The sequence below is a fragment of the Manihot esculenta genome, chromosome 4 (genome assembly GCF_001659605.2).
Source record: "Manihot esculenta cultivar AM560-2 chromosome 4, M.esculenta_v8, whole genome shotgun sequence".
Classification (NCBI taxonomy): Eukaryota; Viridiplantae; Streptophyta; class Magnoliopsida; order Malpighiales; family Euphorbiaceae; genus Manihot; species Manihot esculenta.
The window spans coordinates 4,151,537-4,172,724 of record NC_035164.2 but is presented as its reverse complement, the minus strand read 5'-3'; the positions used below and the strand labels follow the sequence as shown (position 1 = coordinate 4,172,724).

The following is a 21,188-nucleotide window of genomic DNA, read 5'->3' as shown; positions in this document are numbered from 1 at the left end:
AACAATTGCAAGTCTGTACACCAAAAAGGAAAAAAAAAAGTAAAAAAAAAAAAAAGGAACACCAACCCTTCTTTGACACTTAAAGCTATGGTCATCTGTCACATGAGACTTCAAATACAGAGTTTTTTGTTTTAAGAGGAAATACATAGCTTTTTGTTTTAAGAGAAAATACAGAGTTCAAATAGCCTTTTAAGTATTAAAATTAATTAAATATGTCTTTTAATTAAAGTTTAAAATATATATATAAATTAGAAATAAGCACTCATTTAATTTATTTTGAAAATTAAAAAGTTTTATTTGATTTATTTATAAAATTTAAAAACATTTTTCAAAAATTTATTTTATTTATTTTAAAAATTAAAAGCTTATATGACTATGAGCAGAACAAGTATTTTGCCAAATATATTTAATGAAGCAAAAGTGGTACAAGTATATAAGATTGTTAAAGTATAATATTGCATAAATAGAGACAAACTTGGGGAGTGGAAAATAATTAAACTACAAGGAACATTCAACTTAGCGATGGACTATATACAATGTTTTATATAGGTGTCACCATAACCGATCAATTATCCTTCGTTGGCAGACTCCCAAAGACCAAGAAGTCAAGGAGCTTTGTGTCTGAAAACTTTATCATGGCCCGAAAATGTTCAGCCGGGACACTTGCTTCTTGATTCTTAGGCTTCATATGGACGAGTAGCAATGGAGAGAAGTCTTGCATGATGGTCCTTCCCTTGTTGTTTAATAAGCCTAAGGCCAGATCTGTTACAATCGAGTGGTGTGGCCTTCTTCGCAAGCTCCGACATTGTTTCCATAGCTTCAATTGTTTTGGCTAGGCTTGATTTTAACTGATTTGCTTTATTGTTTTGCCTTAAGCCTAGTTTGGGGATGGGTTCCTTTGGTTGTGTGGGTAGATTTAGGTGACGGAGGGTCAGGTCCAGTGGTTTATTTCCGGTGACGCTTGATCTTTTGGCTAGATTCGTCTTTGTGGTCTTTGGTTATCTTTTGAGCCTTGAGCTTTTTATTTGTACTCTATTTCTTTGCTTGTATTGAGATTCGATCTGTTGATTGTATTGGGATTTAGAGTCTTTTTATCAATGAAATGAATCTATATTTAATTAAAAAAATAGAAAGTTAGGAGTTAAGAGAAATTAAATTAGAATATGTTTTAAACTCAAGTTCAATTTTTATTAAATATATTTAATTAGAAAACTCAAATTCAATTTTTATTTTTCATACATGAATTCATCTCAAATCAAATTAGAATAAGAATATATTTTAAACTATTTGAAGATAATCTGATCTCCATGTTATTGTCCAATGAATATGTTTAATTTTATATATTTTAATTAATAATCTATATTTTTTAAAAATAATAATTTATATAAAATATGCTTTTCATTAATGATTTTACTTTAAAAGTTTTAATATTTTTATAATATATTTAAATTATACTTTCTAAATGAAAATATAAAAAAATAAAAATATTGTTATCAAATATTTAATTTTTATTTAAATAATTATTAATATTAATAGATTTGTGTAATGTGTATTTAGTCTAAATTTATTATAGATATTAATTTTATATTTAAATTTATTTTAAATTTAATCATATACAGCATATTACTTTTTAGTCTGCAGAAAGATATGACTAGAAAAATTGATAAAATTTTCTCCAAATATACACATAATAAATATATATAATATGTTATAATTTCAAAATATTAAAACATGAAAGAAATAATCGATGGCTTTAAATTATAATATATTTACATTACTATTTTTACTTATGAAAATCAAAAAATATATATATATATATACACCAATCAAAATACATTTATTGATCGTATAATTTATATATCATCTTTCAAAATTATAAAAAGTTACTAAAAATATATTTATTGATCGTATAATTTATATATCATCTTTCAAAATTATAAAAAGTTACTAAAAACTTAAAATTGATCCGATTTTCACTGTACTCTGAAATTGATGAAATAGAAAAAAGGATAATATTATAAAGTATAAACCGTTAGGAGTGGATCACCAAAAAAAATATATGTAATATTAAAAATATAAAGGTAAATACAATTTTCATTTCAAAAAAAAGTAAATATAATTTATTGGGTGAACAAATAAATAAATAATAAATAGAAATAAAATAAAATAAATCAACTGAATAAATACAATATAATTCAATTAATATATTAAGTTGAATACAAATTTTGATAAGATATCACTGCTAAAATAATTAATTTATAATTATAAATATAATAAATAAAATCTTAATAACATGTTTCCTATATAGAACGTTGATATTTCAATTATGAGAAAATAAAATAATAGCAATTCTGATATTTTAAAATCTATAACAATAATATTGATTTAAAAGCAAATAAAATATTAGTTATATATATATACAGAGCTACGTAATGGGTGACCACTTAAATATATTCCAAAAATTATATGTATATCGAATGTTATCCTAAAAATAATGTAAATATATGCTAAGTCCAAAATAAATTACCTGTCAAACTGTAACGGAGTCGAAGGGGCCAAGGGGTTATGAACCCTTAAAAAATTTCAAATTATATAGGAATATTTAAGTAGTTTTACCTATAACAGAAAAAATTACCACTAAATTTGTGTATATTCAAAAAAATTTTTAGTTAATCTTTATTCTAAAATTACTCAATTAAACAATTTTGTTATAAAAATAAATTCTTTAATTTTTATGTCAAATAAATATTTATTCGCTTTAATATTATTTAATTTATTTAATTTTAATAATTCATTTTATTTTATTCATCTCATTCTCTCTTCTTTTCTATCTAAAAAATTTATTTTTCATTTTTAAAATTTCAACTCCTAATTTTTTTCTAAAATTATTCATTTATTGCATAATTTAATTTCATATGCTATTTTTATTATTAAAAAGTAATTATCTCACTTAATTAGTTTTTAATTTACTTACATAATTAAAATTATTTGTTAAATAATCTAAATTTAGAGAAATAAATTTTAAATTTTTATAAATAAAAGTGTTTTATGAATAATATTTTATTAATTAATGAGTTTTATGAACTATTTAAATTTTAAAAAATAATTTAATTTTAAAAAATATAAATTTAATGAATAATAGATCAAATAATTTAAAATTAAAAATAATTAGATATAAATCAAGTATTATTTTTATAGATAATGAGTTAGATTATTTAAATATTTTGTGGATTTATAAGTTCAATTTAATTATTTTAATGTTTATAAGTATTAAATTTATAAGTTTGTTTGATTTCTCATTTAATTTTAAAATTTATCATAATTTTATTTAATATTTTTTAATAAATATACTTATAAACTATTTATTAGTAAATATGTCGAGGATTGATTTATCAGTTACTTTTAAATATTTTAACTAAATACATAAATATTTAAAATTTTAAATATTTATAAGTTCCATATAATCTCACTGAGTGATGTACACTATGAAGTTTCCTAATTGTAGTAAAATGATGAAAAGTCATGAAAAAAAAAATAAAAATCACTATTTAATTTTTATAGTATAAAAAATTTATTAATTAATTTTTAAATTTTAAAAATTTACTAATTAATTTTTTAGTAATTTTAATAGTTAAATGTTATAAAAAAATTTTAATATAATTTAAAAAATTAATTAGTAGATTTTTATAAAATTAAAGAATTAATTAATATATTTTTTAAAATTATAAAAATTAAATGGTAAAATATTTAATAATAAAAATTAAGAAAATAATTAATTAATATATTTTTTAAAATATCAAATGTTTTAATATATTTTTTAAAATAAAAAAATACACTAATTTTCTCGTGAAAAAGAAAAAGTTTATTTATAAATGGCAACCTCCATCGGTCCCTGTCCAGCATCAAAGCATAATTTGATGCCCAAGAATAATCCCCTGATCCTAAATTCGATTCTCAATCTAAAAGGCTAAAACCTAAAACTACTAGCCCAACCCATTTGGCAACATCGCATGTAAACCCCATATTTGCCTGCTTAATTTAATTATTCCAAACGAGTTTAGATCTGTAAAATAAAAAAAGCTTTGATTGGCAAAAAATGCTCTAGTCTTGAAATATGAAAGGGGTGAATAATCGTTGCTCATATTTAAATGGAAGTTAGAATTAGGTTTTGAGTACTGTGATAATTGAATTAAGACACCATATTTCATTGGGATTAAATTTCCGCTTTACAAGAGTTTGATTTCAAATAGGATATAGCCCGAGGTATTAAAAGGTATCCAGAGTCTCCTTTTCGAGCTTCAGTATATTGGGCATTCGGGTCTTCGGGTATTCGATAATCCGGATATTTGGGCAGATTGCATATCATTAAGGTTAAAACAATAGCAAGCACGAAATTTCAGGTTTGTGCATTTTGTTTTAGGTTGAGAGTGTGTGAGCTGTATATTGTATAATATGGGTTTGGTGTGATCTGGGTTTTTGGCATTTGTTATCAAGGAGCTATCATCGAGGACTCACCCTATTATTACTTTTCGTAAATTTGAAGGCTTTTATAATTTTTGTCTGGATTAACGTGATTTTGAAGGCTCTTTCTTTTTTAATCTTTATTGTAATTTATTATTTCTTTTCTAAGAAGTCTTTGGTGGGGAAGTTTCCATTTTTGGACTATAAATATCAGTCTCTGATCCCTTCAGTGTTGTCAATCACAAGAGAACAAGTCAGGGTTTTGGGTTTTTTTCCTTTGCAGTTCATTATCATCAGGTCCCATGATATGCTCCTCTCTCTCTCTCTCTCTCTCTCTCTCTCTTCTCCATTACAGGATTTGTTTCTGTATATCTGTAAAAAAGATGTATTTGTATTTTGATCTTTGTTTATTTACAAAGGATGATTCATTGATTGGAGGATGATGTGGCAGGTGATTGAGATCTGAAGAATGGGAACCAATTCTTCGAATGGGGAGCACCAAACAACGACTAAGCCTCCCCCAATGCCTTCTCCTTTGCGTAACTCCAAGTTTTTCCAGGTAAGATTGCACCTTTTCAGACTGTTTCCAGCCCTATAGCTACTAAAAAGGTCCTGATTTTGATCAGAGAAGGAATTTCTAGAGTAGGTTGATTTATTTTTGACTTGATTCTTTTTTTTTTCCAAGAAAATGACTCCATATGCGTGCAGTTGTTTAGTGAAGTATCCCATGATTTGAAACATGAGTATAATTTGAAAAATTTTACCTTGTTTAATTGATTAGATTGGTAAATATGTATTAGGCCTATAAACATGGAAATTCATTTGAAATAATTCATACAATAGTGTAATTTTAATTCCAAAATAAAACCTTGTGATTTGAAATCCGTAACTTTTTAATACTCTGTACTAAAACTTAATCCAAATCTTCAATTTCAAATGTAGCTATCCAGAACTAGCATTAATGTAGTTAGCTGGGATGAACAGGTTCAATGCATTTCATGATGCCCAATCTAATTAATTCCCACAAGAAAAGAATAGAGAAATAGCTGTTTTAGTTAAATCATTAGTGATGAGTTGTGGCGAGTTGATGCATTTCCCTGTCAGATTTAACCTTGTGCATGTTAAATAAAATGCCTATCAATTGTATTTTGGAAACTAAATTAAGGAAATGTTTGCTTGATTACCTGTGAGTGTGGATGCAAAGATGAATCTCATTTGCCATAGCTGGAAGAAGTACTGACTGTTATTATAGACTTGGTTCCAAGAGCTTAGATCTGCCCTATCCCGGTTACAGACTTACAGTTACTGTCTCATATCCATGAGGTCATGGAGATATTTCCTTAATACCAGTGTTCTACTTAAAATTTAGGTGGATTTAACATCCCACTTGGTTGTGCATTTTTTATGTGTCTCCTCCATCCAATGGCATTCTTACATTTTTCTGCCCCTTTCAAGAAAAGAAAGTTTGCTTTATTGTTGTAATTATTTTCTTCTCACTTTTTTTATATGTTGATCCCTATGCTCTTCAATACTGATTTCCATTCTTGATGCCAGTCCAACATGAGAATTTTGGTCACTGGAGGAGCTGGATTCATTGGATCTCATCTAGTTGACAAACTAATGGAAAATGAGAAGAATGAGGTTAGCATATTTTCTTATTAATAAAGCTTATAGTTGTTTTGTTATTAACAAATGGACTTCATAGTAAATTCTGGATAAATCTATGGCAAATGTTGTCGGCACAAGTTTATATCCGTTAAAACAAGAAAGCTGATTTTGTAAGATAAAAAATAAAGGTTAACCATTTTCTTATGTAATTTGTGTCTATCTATTCAGGTAATAGTTGCTGATAACTACTTTACTGGATCAAAGGACAATCTTAAAAAATGGATTGGCCATCCAAGATTTGAACTCATTCGCCATGGTATATTCTTATCTTTTAGTTTCTTATCAAATTTTATCTATCTTGAGATTCAGTGCTGGTTTATATATTAACTTTTAACTATTGCTCATTACATGAATCAAGTTACTTGTTAATGTTGGTTTTTGGAAGGAGGAGGAAAACAAAAGATTGATTGAGACTCCAATGATTTGTTGATTTTATTAGTGTATTGCTACTTATATGTTTAAAATGTAACTAAAAAAAATCAAAGAAGATCATAAACAATTTTAAATTTAAACTTAAAATCTTAATAAAATAATTTAGAACTTAATTGTTTGATTTAACATAACCACCATAATTTTAAATTTGCAGTACTAAGTTGATTATTCAAAACTCCTCCTTGGTTTAGGAACTAGAAATTTTGAATATTGTGAACTGTTGTATTTTGTAACTAGCCTCCAACTTTTGAATGTGGATGTGAATTTGAATGTGGATATAAATATGAATGTAAATGGAGAAACCTCTTTTCCTCGCATTGAATGTGAATGGAGAAATTTCTTCCTCTGGCATTGAATGTGAATAGAGAAATTTTTTCCCTTGACATTGAATATGAATGGAGAAATCTCTTCCTCTGGCATTGAATGTGGCTGAAATTGAATTAGTACTGCAAATATAAGATTTTGGTTGTTTTGTTAAATCAAATAATTAAGTTTTAAATTATTTTGTTAAGCTTTTAAGTTTAAAATTTAAAATTGTTTATGATCTTTTTTTATTTTTTTAGTTAAATTTTAAATATATAAATAAAAGTGCATTAATAAAATCAACATACCGTTGGAGTCTCAATTAATCTCTTGTTCCTCTCCTCCTCCCAAAAACAAACAGTTGTAGCCTTGGTTTGAGAGATTCAAGATGAGAAATAAGAAAAAAAAAAGAGAGAGAATATGGAAGATCAAGAAAAAAATGTCATATAAACACAAAAATTAAGTCAAATCCAAAAACATAACAAATCCATGCCACAATAAGCTTATACCACAATAAACCTATGCCATAGCAAACCCAAGATAACTATGCCAAAAGAGGAAAAATTCCTTCAAAAATACAACATCAATGCCGACATCAATGTCCATATTCCTGTGCCAATGCCGAAGTCAAAAACCAATGGTTAAGATGCTGTGTACTTGTGTTATGATCCAGTGGTGCTGTAAAACATAAAGTCTTCATCCACCTCTTATGCTTGAGACATATTTTTTACTTGTTTGGTCTCTAATTAGAAAGCATTATGAGATGCCAATGTATATTAAAAACCTGCCCACTTTCTGATAATACTGAAGAATGAATTAAAACAAAAAGAAATTGTTGATGCTGAAGATTTTCGCCTAGTATGACTCAAACATGTAATCCTTGATTGCAAACTCAAGACTTCTACTGTCACACCATACTTGCCATGCAACTATGTTCTAATTTTAAGTGCCATGCAACTATTGTCCATGCTTGATGTTTCAAATGTGCCTAATTCAACTCTACCATCCATATCTTCTTTTGCCTGTAATTCCTTATGCAGTTCCAATGTTTTGATTTGGATGAATTGTGTACTTTTGTTCCTTCCTAGATGTCACGGAGCCATTGTTGATTGAGGTTGATCAGATTTACCATCTGGCATGCCCTGCTTCTCCCATTTTCTATAAATATAATCCTGTAAAGGTGTGTAACATGCTATCAATTTTTATTCAGCATGCTATCAATTTTTTATTCAGTATGCTATGCTTTTGTTTTGCCCCTTACACTTTGTTATGAATTACCCAGCTTGTAAGAGTGAATAAAATTGCTTACTAGTTTTTGGTCTCTATCAATTGCACATCTAGGAATCTCTTTTGCCTCTTTTACCATCCTATTTCACATGCCAAATCTGGATTAGCATCTTGATGCATACATTAGTGTCCAGATGGGTGTGCCATGAAACTGGATTCTTATCCAGTTCCTTTTGTTGGAATGCTGCAGATCCTTTTAAGTTTTTCCTATTTCAATAGGATCTTAATTTCTCTATTTTGGTATTATTAGGTTCCCATTTAGTATAGTTTTATTCCTTCTTAGCTTGGGATTGTAAAGCTTATAATAAAGTCTTGTTGTTTTCAAGTACACTAGAAATCCAAAAGAATATCAATCATAATTTTCTCCATTCTAAATGACTTTAATTATGAAGCCTAAGCAATTAGGCAGTTCCTTCCCCTTGTTTTTTGGATGCATTCAATTGAGGATTTATGTAGTATGTCATAAGCTAAATGCAATTTTTAGCTGGAGGACACAAATGGACAGCAGCATGTTCCGTGATTTTTCACTGTGCATAAAGTGGCTCTCATGTATTTATTTCGCCTACTTAGATTACATAAAGGTTTGTATCTAGAGTGTATAGCAGACTTTGAGCTCATCTAACTTGGAAATGCATGATGTCCTGACAGACGATAAAAACAAATGTGATCGGCACATTGAACATGCTGGGTCTTGCCAAGCGAGTTGGAGCAAGGTTAGGGGATTTAGTCATGAATTTATCATTTTTACTGATATTTATGTGAAGATGTACTCATCCCTAATGTCGATAAGCAGGATTTTGCTTACATCAACTTCAGAGGTTTATGGTGATCCTCTAGTGCACCCTCAGCCAGAGACTTACTGGGGCAATGTTAACCCAATTGGTATATTCTCTTTTCTTAAAACCTAAATCTATTGTTTGCTTACCTAATAACTATTATTTCAACTGGAATTAATTCAACCATTTGGAATAAAATAGAAAAGTTAAATAATGTTTCATTCTTTCATTTCTCTTTAATTCTTCTTTTGATTTACGTCCACCATTAGTGAACAATTTTATCTTTGATGCATTAGTTTTGCATTGTGCACTGTCAATGCTTTAATATACTCATGACTCTAGGATCTTAGTATCAAGTTCATCCTCTTGAATATGATAGGGGTTCGGAGCTGCTATGATGAGGGAAAGCGTGTGGCTGAGACCTTGATGTTTGATTACCACAGGCAGCATGGGATAGGTAAACATGGATTTTTATCCATCCTGAAAAACATTTCCTTAGTGCCAAATTTTGTGACGTGTTTTCTCATGTTTCTTTATGTTAAGAAATTCGCATTGCTAGAATTTTCAACACCTATGGACCACGTATGAATATTGATGATGGGCGTGTTGTCAGCAATTTCATTGCTCAAGCACTTCGGTAAGTTCTTGTGCACTATTGCAACTATGATGGTGATTTATCATATGAGTGACTCCATTTGGAAGATAATTGCACAGGAGGCCTTTCTTGCTGTGAACCTTGAATTCTTTGTTTTCTGACTTCAGACTTCTGTTCATTAATTAAATATCTATGCTCTAGTTGTCAATTTACACCTGCATTTTTTTCCTTTGTAGAGGTGAACCATTGACAGTCCAAAAACCTGGAACTCAGACTCGCAGTTTCTGTTATGTTTCTGACATGGTGAGCTGAATAGATTATCTTATTTGCACAATTCCCTGTTGATGTTCATTAATGGGTTCTATCTAAGTTTGTCAAACTGTTTGTTTGAAACACAACAGGTTGATGGCCTCATTCGACTCATGGAAGGAGAGAACACTGGGCCAATCAACATTGGAAATCCAGGTTATCCTGCTAACTCTAATATTCCCATCTATAAATCGTCATCCTCTGACTTAGATTCAACATCATATTCATCGCGCAAAATTACATAACTTGCCTTTCTTCTGTACTCTTCCAGGTGAATTTACCATGATCGAACTTGCTGAGAATGTGAAGGAGGTAAGTTTTGAGTTTGACATTATATTTTTCCCCAGCCAATATATCTATGCTTATTTTGAAGTAGGCCACATAAAATAATGTAAAATAAAATATTGTGGAAGTAATTTAATTTGCCACATTTGTCAAGCAAGGAGTCTCTTTTGTCTGAAAGGATTTCTAGCCAGATGGTGGCAACCAAAATGAGATATCTTGTGGATGCTCTAGTCAAGCATATCTGAGAATGAGAATTTGGAACTACACATCTAATATAAACCTGAGACCATTAAGCATCTTCTGAGTTCTGATCTAGCTGTATGAGAAAATAAGTTCCTAGTATTATTGCAGTTCAAACTTTATTATGTTGGTAATGCAAATATTTAGGCATTGTTTGGTAATACTAGCTGTTCTAGTAGTTGGCAACTATTTTAATAGCAGTTAATTGTTCTAGTAGTGGTTAGTCGAATAGCTTTTCATAATGCACTCATTCAACCACTAAATACTAGTGTTCTGACTGAATCAAAAACCTAAATACTACTTTTAAAATTGTTACTGAACATAGCCTTATACTTTTGTGATTTTTGTAGCTTATAAATCCTGCTGTGGAGATAAAGATGGTGGAAAATACTCCAGATGATCCAAGACAGAGGAAACCTGACATCACAAAGGCAAAAGAATTGCTGGGTTGGGAACCAAAAGTCAAGTTGCGCGATGGCCTTCCCCTTATGGAAGAGGACTTCCGGTTGAGGCTCGGAGTCGCCAAAAAGAAATGAAGATGAGCAGTGTTAAATTCTCGATTGTCATAATCTTTAGTGTTTGTTTCTCCCATATATCTGGACTTGCATAAGCCCTTGTTTCATTTCTCTTTTGATGATGAATATCATCCGTTTCCTTTCTCTTACAGTTACTTCTGAAGCTTTATATAGGCATTTACCATTATATATAGTTAACTATGAGTTCTTTTTTTAAATTTGTTTTTCCTGCTTGAGTTGCTGCAAATTATTGCCCTGAATTTTGTTGAGACAACAATCAATAAATTGATAATTTTTGTGACAATTTTAGCATTAATGTAATAGCTTGACATTGCTATTAATTTGTCTTTGGTAGTGAGTATCTCTCAACTTTGAGTAAAACCTAGTGGGAGTTTCTCCACCATTAAGCCAATTAATTCAAATAATCTAAAAATTTTCAATTTTGGACTATTATACTAAATTTTTAAAATTTATAGAATTTTATCCATGAGATCAAATTAATTTTAATTAAAATACGATATTCCTACCTTGTCATTTTATATTATCATTGATCTTTTATGTATTTTTTTTTATAATTATTTTTCACTCTTTAATATTTAAATATTGAAATATTGAAATGTGAATGTAAATTTATAAAAAAAAAAAAATTAATTTATTTTGTTCAATAACTAAAACGATTGGAATATAAATATAAAGTTATAAAAAAGTTTAGATTATTTCATCCAAATAATTAAATGTATAATTAATTAAAAAATAATAAAATAAATTACGTAGAATGATATGTGGTATTTTAAAATTTTGATTAAAATTGATTTAGGATTATAGATAAAATCATGATAAATTAATCGTTTAAAATTAAAAATTTAAAATATAGACGTGAGTATATCAAAATATTTGAATTATTTAAGGCCTACTTATTATTGTAATAAGTGTAATTTTACAATTTAGTCCTGAGTTTGAGGTTAAGGACATTTTAATATCTACTTTCTGTTTGGTTAGTATTACAGTAAAAAAATCACTTAAATTATTTTAATTTAACAATTTAGTCTGTGTAGTTTTATTGTATGGGACATGGGACAATTTAGTCCTTTATATTTAGATTGATTTTTTCAATTTATGATAAATTTAATATGACCAATTTTTTAATAATATAAAATTTATTAATTAAATTATTATTTAATTATTGTTAAATTATTAAAAATAATGGTAAAAGAAGTCATGCGGATGACACTATTTGCGAACCACTCATCTATGTTTAGAGAGTGTCTTGCTGATAAAATTTGAATGTAATCAACAAGTATGAGTCTCCTTGCTTCATGAATGCTCAATCTGTAACAGATTTAGAAGTGGATGAAGTTGTGGTAGACAGGGACGCCAATTGCATCTCTACCCACAGCAACTGGGTTTATTGTATTTTTACTTTTTCTGAATAGGAAAATTAAAAAAAAAAAATTAGTAACTCGAACTTATTAAGCCAATAAAACACTTTTAAATACTGAAATTATTAAGATTAGAGGGTTTATATATATTTCATTAAGTTCACATAGATGAAATTAAATGTATTAAAATGAGTGTCTGAATAATATTATAATAAATAATATTAAAAATGATTGCAACAATTAAAGAAAAGGGATGTTGCATATATTAGAAATAAAATGAGAAAATTTTAATTAAGATAATTTGGTCATTTATAGTAGAGTTTTTTTTTTTCTAATTAGAGGGAGAGAATTTTCTGTCAATAAAGGTTGAATCCTCCTTGTTTCTCGAATTTTCTGTGAGTGTTTGGGTGTGACTTCTTTTATCTTCTGTATTATTTTTGCGGTCTTTCCTATACATGCAAGACTTGTCCGATGCCTACCATCATCTTCTCTAGTATTGGCTTTATTGCTTCCAATGGTGGTGGCATTTGTGTGTTAGCTCTAGGTTTTGGACCAGGTGAATTTTAAGGCTTTATAGTGTGGTGGAATTCCAGCATTCTATGGCCTCTCGGCTTATTGCTTCTTCTGCCCTAAGGGGTTTTCTATGTACACTTACCCTTAAGACTTAACAATTCGATTGCAGTTTAAAAAAAAAATTAAATACTCAGCCTAAAAGTAATTTAAGTTGATAGTAAAAAGAAAATGAAAGGAAAAAAAAAAAAGAAAAATCCTAAATAACAGGAAAATAATGTTATAATCTTAAGGTATAAATATAAACAGATCACGTGTCAAGTTTTTTTAATTGAAAAATGTAACATCGAGGAGCGCTGGACATAGAAATCAAGAAACCAACAACCTACTTAAATAACGTTTGTGTACTTTGATTGCTTGAAAATACTCACTACTTAAGCTTCACTTAAAGGATTATTGTCTAACCCAAAAAGCAGTTTCTTACGCATACTATTTAACAAATATTAAAAATTAATTTAAATTTAATTTTAATATAATTTAGTTATAAAAACGTTAAAATAATAAAATAAATTTTCTCAACTTACCTTTTTTCACCCGAATTTTAAATGATATTTTTTAAAAAGTATTTTGTTTTATTTTTAAATTCAATGCCAAATATTCTTGTGATATGGACAATTTTATTAAAAAATAATTTAAATGGATGCTTACAAAATAATGTCAGATTTCATTTTTATGTATAATAAATATTTTTTAAATTAAAAATAATTGAATTCTTTCCTTTCTTTTAATTAAATTGAATTTCTTAAAATTTTTAATTCCATACTGAGCATTTATGAATTATTGGCTAGAAAAAGGAGTTCATCAAATGTCACACTTAGGAAGACTTGTCACAATAAGGATTTCCTTTTTTTTTTTTTCTCAACGATCTTATATTCATTGAATAATAAAGGCCAAAAGCTAATACAAGGATAATCCATATAAAACTAAAACTAACGTCCATGAATCTAAGGCCACCAACAATACGAGATAAAAAAAATATTGAAGTGCAATCGGTGAAATCCTAGGCTCAAAAGTAGGAGATCCGAATCCAGGTATAGTATTGACACAACCGTTAGCCAAGAATGATTGCTATAGAGGCAGGTTTCTCCAAGAAAAGGAAAATCAAATGGAGCCCAAAGAAGAAAAGCAAAAGCTTGCTCAACTAACTGTAACACCCATGGAGAAAGACATCAAAGAAAAAACTCAAATCAAGCACATGCAAACCAAATCTAAGAGGAAGGAAGGACAAGGGCTACCAGACAACCTCTTCCCAAGTCAAAGAAGGTTAGCCTTTGCGCGAAGATTGCCGGATGGTGGTGGCGTGCTATGTAAGGAAAGATTTCTCAGCTACCGTCTAACCACGTTCACCAATTGAGTAACGAGAAAGAGCCAAAGATAAGAAATCATCCAAACTTACAAACCTAAATGAACAATTACACAGAATCGAGAAAAATCAGAGCACGAAAACATCCATACCTCACAAAAGCTCAACCTGCTCATAACAAAAAGACCAACACAAAACTATAATACAACCTCACACCAATTCTGGGTAGAGATACCAATTGAAGAGAGAAAACCTAGATCTGTATAGAGATACCAATTGAAGAGAGAAAACCTAGATCTGGGTAGAGATACCAATTGAAGAGAGAAAACCTAGATCTGGGTAGAGATAACGGAGCCGCTCCTGCTCAAAAGAGATAGGGATGGCTGCAACACTAACAACAATTGAGACCCTCTGCTTCAAGAGCACATAGAATCAACTCATCAAGGAGGTCACAATAAAGGAGGGAGGTGAGATCCTCTTATTTTTGGAATTAAGGGTCCTTAAAATTTTCAATTCAATTGAGCTTTATTTTTTATATCAATTTTCATTTATTGTTTTTTGTAAATAAGTTTTCCAAACGAAAATAATACGATAATACACTGTACACATAGCGGAAGATTGTAATTGATAGATCTTCTGGTGAATGCACAACAAATATTTCTCTAATTCTCTCTTTCTTTCCTTCTTCTATTATTCTCCCTTCGTTCCCTCCTTCCCTTTCTTCTATTTTCATCCCCCTTTTCACTGTCATGCCAATTGTCTCCACGTGCAACCTATCCCACGATGTATCTCCACGCCCAGCTTGAAAAAAAGTTACAGTAATATCCTCCAAAGAATTCTGATTATTGTAATGTAAGAGCTAAAAAGACTATAGAAAAGTCTATAAATAACAGGCCTACACCTTTCCAAGACAGAAAAAAAAGCTAGAAAGGAACTTATTTGAAGCTTCACCCTCTTGGTATCTGCACTCGTACCAATTATTATCGCAAGGGCACATCTCCACAGGAAACAAAGGAAAAGGGAAAAGGAAATAGAAGGGAAGAAGGGAGAGAAGGAAGGTAGAACAGAAGAAGTAAAGGAAGAGATGAAATAGAGGGAAATTTTTTGTGTATCAATCCCATCTCTTAGTCATAACAAGACCCATCAGAGACCCCGCTGAAAACTACTTAGCTGGATCAGAGCGATTCCACTGTACATCCTAAATGTCAACACAGAGAAACAGCTTAGATCTGAATAGAACATGGTCGGAAAGCAAGTGGAAAAAACATAAAACAATTGAAGGGTAGAAAAGCTCTAGATCTAGAGCAGAAAGAGGCAAAATAAGGGGAAAGGTATGCCTAGGGACCTCAAGGGTAGGAAGGCAAAGGCTGGCAAAACACCAGCTCAAGAAGAATATGGAGACTTCACTAAGGGAGGCAAAATCTTCCATCATACTAGGAGCTACCTTAAAAGACAGTGCTTTGTCAAATTTCCATAGCCCCTGAAAATACATAATTCCAAATATCTCAATGATTTAATGTGAAATATTCCATAGTCCATCAAATTGTCTGCCTGCGTTTCAAATGTCAGAAGCTCAAATCACAACTCCACCCAAAAGATGTTCAATTCAACAAAATGTAAACAGCCATTTAATAAATGTGTTCAATGTTATTCAAGTAAAGAAAGCAACCTCTGATAGAAAAATTACACCTGGAGAATATATAACATCTCTCCTTTTATTGAAGTTTATAGACCAAAAAAACACTTCAAATCTGTTTCCTTTCCAGCAATAAGTGCACTGCTGATAACTTTATTGGGTTTCCAATTCATCTGCACACATATAAACCAAGCAAAATCATACACAAAGTTGTGTAAATATGCCAAAATTATATAACCCACAATCATTGAGAATATGTACTTTTCTGCTTCACAGAAAAATTATCCTACTTTACTAATACAATAAAACAGATCATAACAAGGGTAAGACTATGGAGAGCTTAAGCGCATATAAGGACCATTTTTACAACCATATGATAAAATATTTTATATTTATGCATTCATTATATACATTTTAATTAATTCAAATAAATATTGATCTAAATATTTAATCAAACGATTGTTAAACTTATTCCCATATGAGGTCAGACTTATATTAGATGCACTCTAACAATGACAATGGCATTTACCACATACCAAGAGCAGCAAATACCATTCAAAAGATAGCATTATTAGTGAGTGCTGTTTGTAGATGACAATGAAAGAAATTAATCTATCCAAGTAGTTCCAATAACCACATAACCACAACAATCTCAAAGATATTAATTAAACAAATCATCATAGGCAACTCCTATGACTGCACAAATTAAGAACAAGCTTTATATGGACACACATGCACAAAATGGACACAACTGAAACACAGAAAGAAAAGAAGATAATTAAAAATCATTAATCCCAGGCTCTCAAGACTGCTTCCTGGCTATTCATAAGTCCCACCAAGAACAAGAGCATATTCAATGACCAGGCAGTTGTATTCATACATATCCTAATACCAATGGCTTAAAATCATCTCCTCTATGTTGGCTGCATTAACTATTCAATCCAATTCCTTTAGGTTATAGAGGAATGTGCACAAGGTGCAACTATGTAAAATGGCAACCATTATGCTCCCATTCTTCATGACTAGTCCCTTCAAAATCCCCACAAAAGCCCCAACACAGACATGGTAAAGATTGTTTATCGATATACAACACATTAGAACCACAAAAGGATATTAGAATAAAAATTTGGGATCCAAAACACATCAGGCTGTGAACCACTGAGCAAACGCTGGTTCCACTCAGATCACACAGAAATCCAAACACTATATTTCAGGAAAAGAATCATAGTGATTATCATTTGAAAAATCTAAGCATGCTTACGCTATACAAGCATGAATACTTGAGCGCCTCTCTGACACTTAAATCCTAATTTTCACATTAACTTCAGCTCAATCATAAAGTAAACTTACATATTATAACAAAACTACACTGAAAAAAAAAAAAAGATCACAAACAAAGAAAGAAGGATCGACTCTAGGGTTCAGAAATTTACCTCTTGTGCCTCTGGACGAAAGGTGAATTTTTCGCATCCTCCTCTGGAAAAAATTAAGAGGCAAACCCGATCAAATTATAGAGATATTTGAAGACATAACACACAGTAAAAAAAACAAGGCGTAGATCGACATGTGGTACCTGTAAGGCCGAGAGAGAACTTGGTGATGATGGCTCCAGTTACGGCGAAGCCGACCAGGAACGGCCAGTTCCTGTTAAACTCTCGCTTGAAGAAGACGGGCCATGGATCGAACCACCTAGGCATCTTTATCTCTCTCTCTCTCTCTCTCTCTCTCTCTGTTCTCTGGTCTAGCGGATCTGGACTGGACGGCGAGATTTGCAGTTAGAATCCTGCTCTTAGTTACCGTCGGATTTCATTTTAGCCTAACGTTGAGGGATAGAATCGGACGGCTTGTGATTGGCTCATGGAAAATTGGGTCAAATATATACGTTGGCCCTATTTATTGGGCTCGCTGAGTTGGGCTTGTTTGAGCCTGTTATTACGCAAAATTTCTAAGCCAGATTTCACCTTGAATAAATTTGAATTTGCCTATTAAATTTGTATTCAAATTCTGAAAATTAGAGTTACTACATATTAGAATTGAGAAATCTTATCAGTTTCCAATCTAAATTTTTTATATAAAATACTCGTTGATATAAGAACGGAGTGACTTAGTGTACTTTTCTCTGCAGTGGCTTTAATTTTTAGTATATTTTTAATTTAGTTATATAATTTTAATTTTTTTAAAAAATTAATTTTCATTTATTTTACTGAAAATATTTTTCATAAAAATATTTTTTTATATTTTTTATTATTTAGAGAATTTAAAATTTTTAATTAATACAAAATATTTTTTAATTACTTTTTTCAAAAAAGAAAATTATTTTGCACACTTCTTCTTCATACTTATATATATAAATTTGATAATATATTTTAATTTTTAAATTAAAATTAAATAATATCATAAATAAATAGAGAGTTAGTTTAAATATTATTAAAGTTATTAATATGCAATTTTACAGATCATTATAATTTTTTTTTTTAAAAAAAACTCCTTTCATCTCTCACTCGAATTCACTCCCTCTTATTTCTTTACCAAAAAAATTATATATTTATTTTTATATAAAGAATATCATTTATAAAAAAGGCCTAAGACTCAAAATATAACATAAATCAGAATTTTAAGGTCTAAAAAATTTATAAAAAAAACTCATTAAGAATAAAATTTTAAAGATCCACTTACAAATAACTTGAAAATTAAATCCGATCAAACTTTTGGAATTGCTGCTCCTTCCCATGGAAGAACCTTTGGCTACCATTGGTAACGAGAAAAGGATCGACAATTATTGCTCCTACATAGTACTTGATGCCATAAAAACTTATTAAAGAAGCAAAAGGACAAACAGTAGCAAGAGGCAAAATCCAAACCTTCCAACACCAAAGAGAAGAAGCTCATCTCTGCAAGTGCAATGAAAAAATCAGACGCCAAAGAAAGGGAGTCGATAATCTCCATGATTGAGTCAGATCCCCTACCATATAGTCATAATAACGCAGCTTTACAATCAATGCCGCCTTTTTTATGCACTAAAACTTTGAATAACCTATCCAAGGAATGGTTGAATGGGAAAAACTAAATAGCAGAGATAACAGGATCGATCTCCTTCATGTGTCGTTTGCTGAACACCCCTTTTTCAATTGTTTTCCTAATGCTTGCCTCCTTCATAATCTCCAAGACACTCTCCTCAATGACTGTATTCTAGGGTAATCCCATGATTGTCAAGGGTTACACATTTTTCCTTCTGCTGAGGTTCAAGACCAAGGGCATTGTAAATGACCTCTGTAGTCTTTTGAGCAGTGAACTACTCGACAGCCTGTTTAACGAAATCCTTGGATAATGTAAAATTCTGGGACATTATGGTCAAACCTATTAAAATGTTAGAAGCTTCAAATTATAAAAATGAAAATTTCAATAAGAAAAGAAAGGCCAAAGAACACAAAGAATTAAATTATGAAATACCAGTAGCGAAGTAGCTATCCTTAGGAAGAAGCAAAAAGCACCTGAAAATGTCATATTTAAATGGAAGAGATGTCAATCGAGCAAAATATAACTATTCTTACTCTGACAGACAAGGGAAGGCATTGCACAAAGGATTAACACTTCCCTAAGTGGTGTCGAAACCCCATGCTTGCTTTCTCCTCGGACAGACAATAGCAAAACTCTAAACTCTCCCCCCAATGATGAATGGGTCTTTGTTTCTAACAAAAATAGAAAGACCCATATGACCACAAAAACTCTAGAACACGTTATTAGACTTGGTAATCCTAAAAAGAGACTTAACTTTCTCCTCAGACAGACAATAGCAAAACTCTAAACTCTCCCTCCCATGATGAATGTGCCTTTGTGGCCAACAAAAATAGAAAGACCCATACGACCACAAAAACTCCAGAACACGTTATTAGACTTGGTAATCCTAAAAAGAGACTTAAAAGAGAATAATGGACTACCTAAAACACCATTCCCAGCACACTGCCTCAAAAAGCCCTCATAAACAAAATAGAGGTTAGAGTCAACATCCTAGGAAAACTTGGTGAAATTTGAAAAATCTCTATGAAAAAGTGAGAAAGGAGAAAAGACAGCTCATATTCAAATTGCTTCATATAGAAAACCAATTTCTTCCCATTTTGGGCATCTTCGAAAATAGCGGGAGTAGAGAAAAATACAACACAATCGTCTTCGAAGTCGGATATAATAAGAATCAGTAGATAGAAACCCTAGGGATAGCTCGATGAAGATTGCTGGAAGTAAAGTTAGAAGGTAACCTCTTAACCATGGGGAACTCAATGGGAGTCATGGCAGAAAGTAATGTACCCGTAGTCAGAAGTTCCAAAAAAGTGAACGAGAGGAGATACAAAACGAGGAAAGATCGTGAAAATCAAAAGTAGATCAAGGTGATTGAGAAAAGGGTTTCATAGGCCACATAATTCAAATATTAATTCAACTTCTTGAAAAAATATCGCATGGCGGTTCTTCAAAAATCAATCTGATGGGACATGATCAGTCAGACAATTAGAAATATACCACTGATTTAACCCAAACTGAAGACATCCTTAATATTCATATTCACTAAACCACTATTCTTAGTTTTTCTCAAGAAATCTTAACCTTTTCAAACTCATAACCCATTCATTAACTCCCATTTATTCTTTCCATTTATTCACTCTCTCTTTGTTAGACTAAATCATTGCCTTAAGTGTCCTAATCTGATGAACTCCCGGACTTCAATTTCATCAACTTTCACCCATATTCCTTTCTCGCTCTCGCTCTCACTCTTTCGCCATTACTCTCATCACTTCCCACCATCACCATCCATTCTCTCTTTTCTTATTGGTATGGAACTCATCACTTCCCACCATCACCGTCCATTCTCTCTTTTCTTATTGGTATGGAACTCATCACTTCGCACCATCACCGTCCATTCTCGCTTTTCTTATTGGTATTTATTACCATTCCATATATATATATTATTTATTAATTATATATATGCTAAAGTGATAATAGTTGTTGATATTTTTATATGATTTTTTTTTATTTTCTAAAAATTAATATTTTTTTAAAATTAATATTTTTATCTACTTTTACAAAAAATTTTCATAAATGTATAAAAAATATTCTTTCCATCTTATAATTTTTATTTATCTTTTTTTATTTTTAATTATTTTAAAATTATTATTACTTTTTTATATTATTGTAATTAATTGTAATTTTATTTAATTTGAAATTTTTTAAAATATCTCTTAATATTTAATAAAATTTAATATTTTTTAAATAAATATAATTAAAAAATTAATAAAATTTATTTTTTTTAATATTTAATATGTGTTAAAAAATAAAATAAATAAAAATTATAAGATCGAAGGAGAATATAAAGATTTTTTTTTTATTAACTATATCAAATAGTATCTAAAATCTATTAAGTTCTGTTTAATATTGTCGTT

The 21,188-nt window shown here is 30.0% G+C and overlaps 2 protein-coding genes and 1 long non-coding RNA gene across 3 annotated transcripts; 1 reads left to right on the top strand and 2 right to left on the bottom strand.

Moving 5' to 3' along the window:
• The first annotated feature begins 4,406 nt into the window (after nt 1-4,406).
• Nucleotides 4,407-11,069, top strand: LOC110613808 (UDP-glucuronic acid decarboxylase 6). The gene is made up of 13 exons (XM_021755135.2): nt 4,407-4,758; nt 4,913-5,020; nt 6,016-6,102; nt 6,298-6,385; nt 7,953-8,044; nt 8,800-8,864; nt 8,945-9,033; nt 9,307-9,384; nt 9,471-9,564; nt 9,759-9,825; nt 9,924-9,987; nt 10,103-10,143; nt 10,707-11,069. Exons 2-13 carry the CDS (start codon nt 4,931-4,933, stop codon nt 10,890-10,892), a joined length of 1,041 nt encoding a protein of 346 aa, XP_021610827.1. The 5' UTR covers nt 4,407-4,758; nt 4,913-4,930; the 3' UTR covers nt 10,893-11,069.
• Nucleotides 11,070-17,188: 6,119 nt separating this feature from the next.
• LOC110612952 lies at nt 17,189-17,585 on the bottom strand. The gene is made up of 2 exons (XM_021753821.2): nt 17,333-17,585; nt 17,189-17,235 (listed from the first exon to the last, which is right to left on the bottom strand). The coding sequence occupies exons 1-2, from the start codon at nt 17,454-17,456 to the stop codon at nt 17,189-17,191; spliced, it is 171 nt and encodes a 56-aa protein (XP_021609513.1). The 5' UTR covers nt 17,457-17,585.
• A 792-nt stretch (nt 17,586-18,377) lies between these two features.
• LOC110614152 lies at nt 18,378-20,639 on the bottom strand. The gene is made up of 2 exons (XR_002487744.2): nt 19,210-20,639; nt 18,378-19,116 (listed from the first exon to the last, which is right to left on the bottom strand). It is a non-coding gene; the product is annotated as an uncharacterized LOC110614152 (long non-coding RNA).
• Between the last annotated feature and the right edge of the window lie 549 nt (nt 20,640-21,188).

What these genes read in the sequence shown, in the direction of transcription:
- LOC110612952 (XM_021753821.2), bottom strand. Translation starts at nt 17,456, where the DNA reads ATGCCTAGGTGGTTCGATCCATGGCCCGTCTTCTTCAAGCGAGAGTTT. An exon ending in GTTCTCTCTCGGCCTTACAG is followed by an intron (nt 17,236 to 17,332) that starts GTACCACATGTC and finishes AATTTTTTCCAG; the next exon opens with AGGAGGATGCGAAAAATTCA.
- LOC110613808 (XM_021755135.2), top strand. Translation starts at nt 4,931, where the DNA reads ATGGGAACCAATTCTTCGAATGGGGAGCACCAAACAACGACTAAGCCT. An exon ending in GCCAAGCGAGTTGGAGCAAG is followed by an intron (nt 8,865 to 8,944) that starts GTTAGGGGATTT and finishes GTCGATAAGCAG; the next exon opens with GATTTTGCTTACATCAACTT. An exon ending in AATCAACATTGGAAATCCAG is followed by an intron (nt 9,988 to 10,102) that starts GTTATCCTGCTA and finishes GTACTCTTCCAG; the next exon opens with GTGAATTTACCATGATCGAA.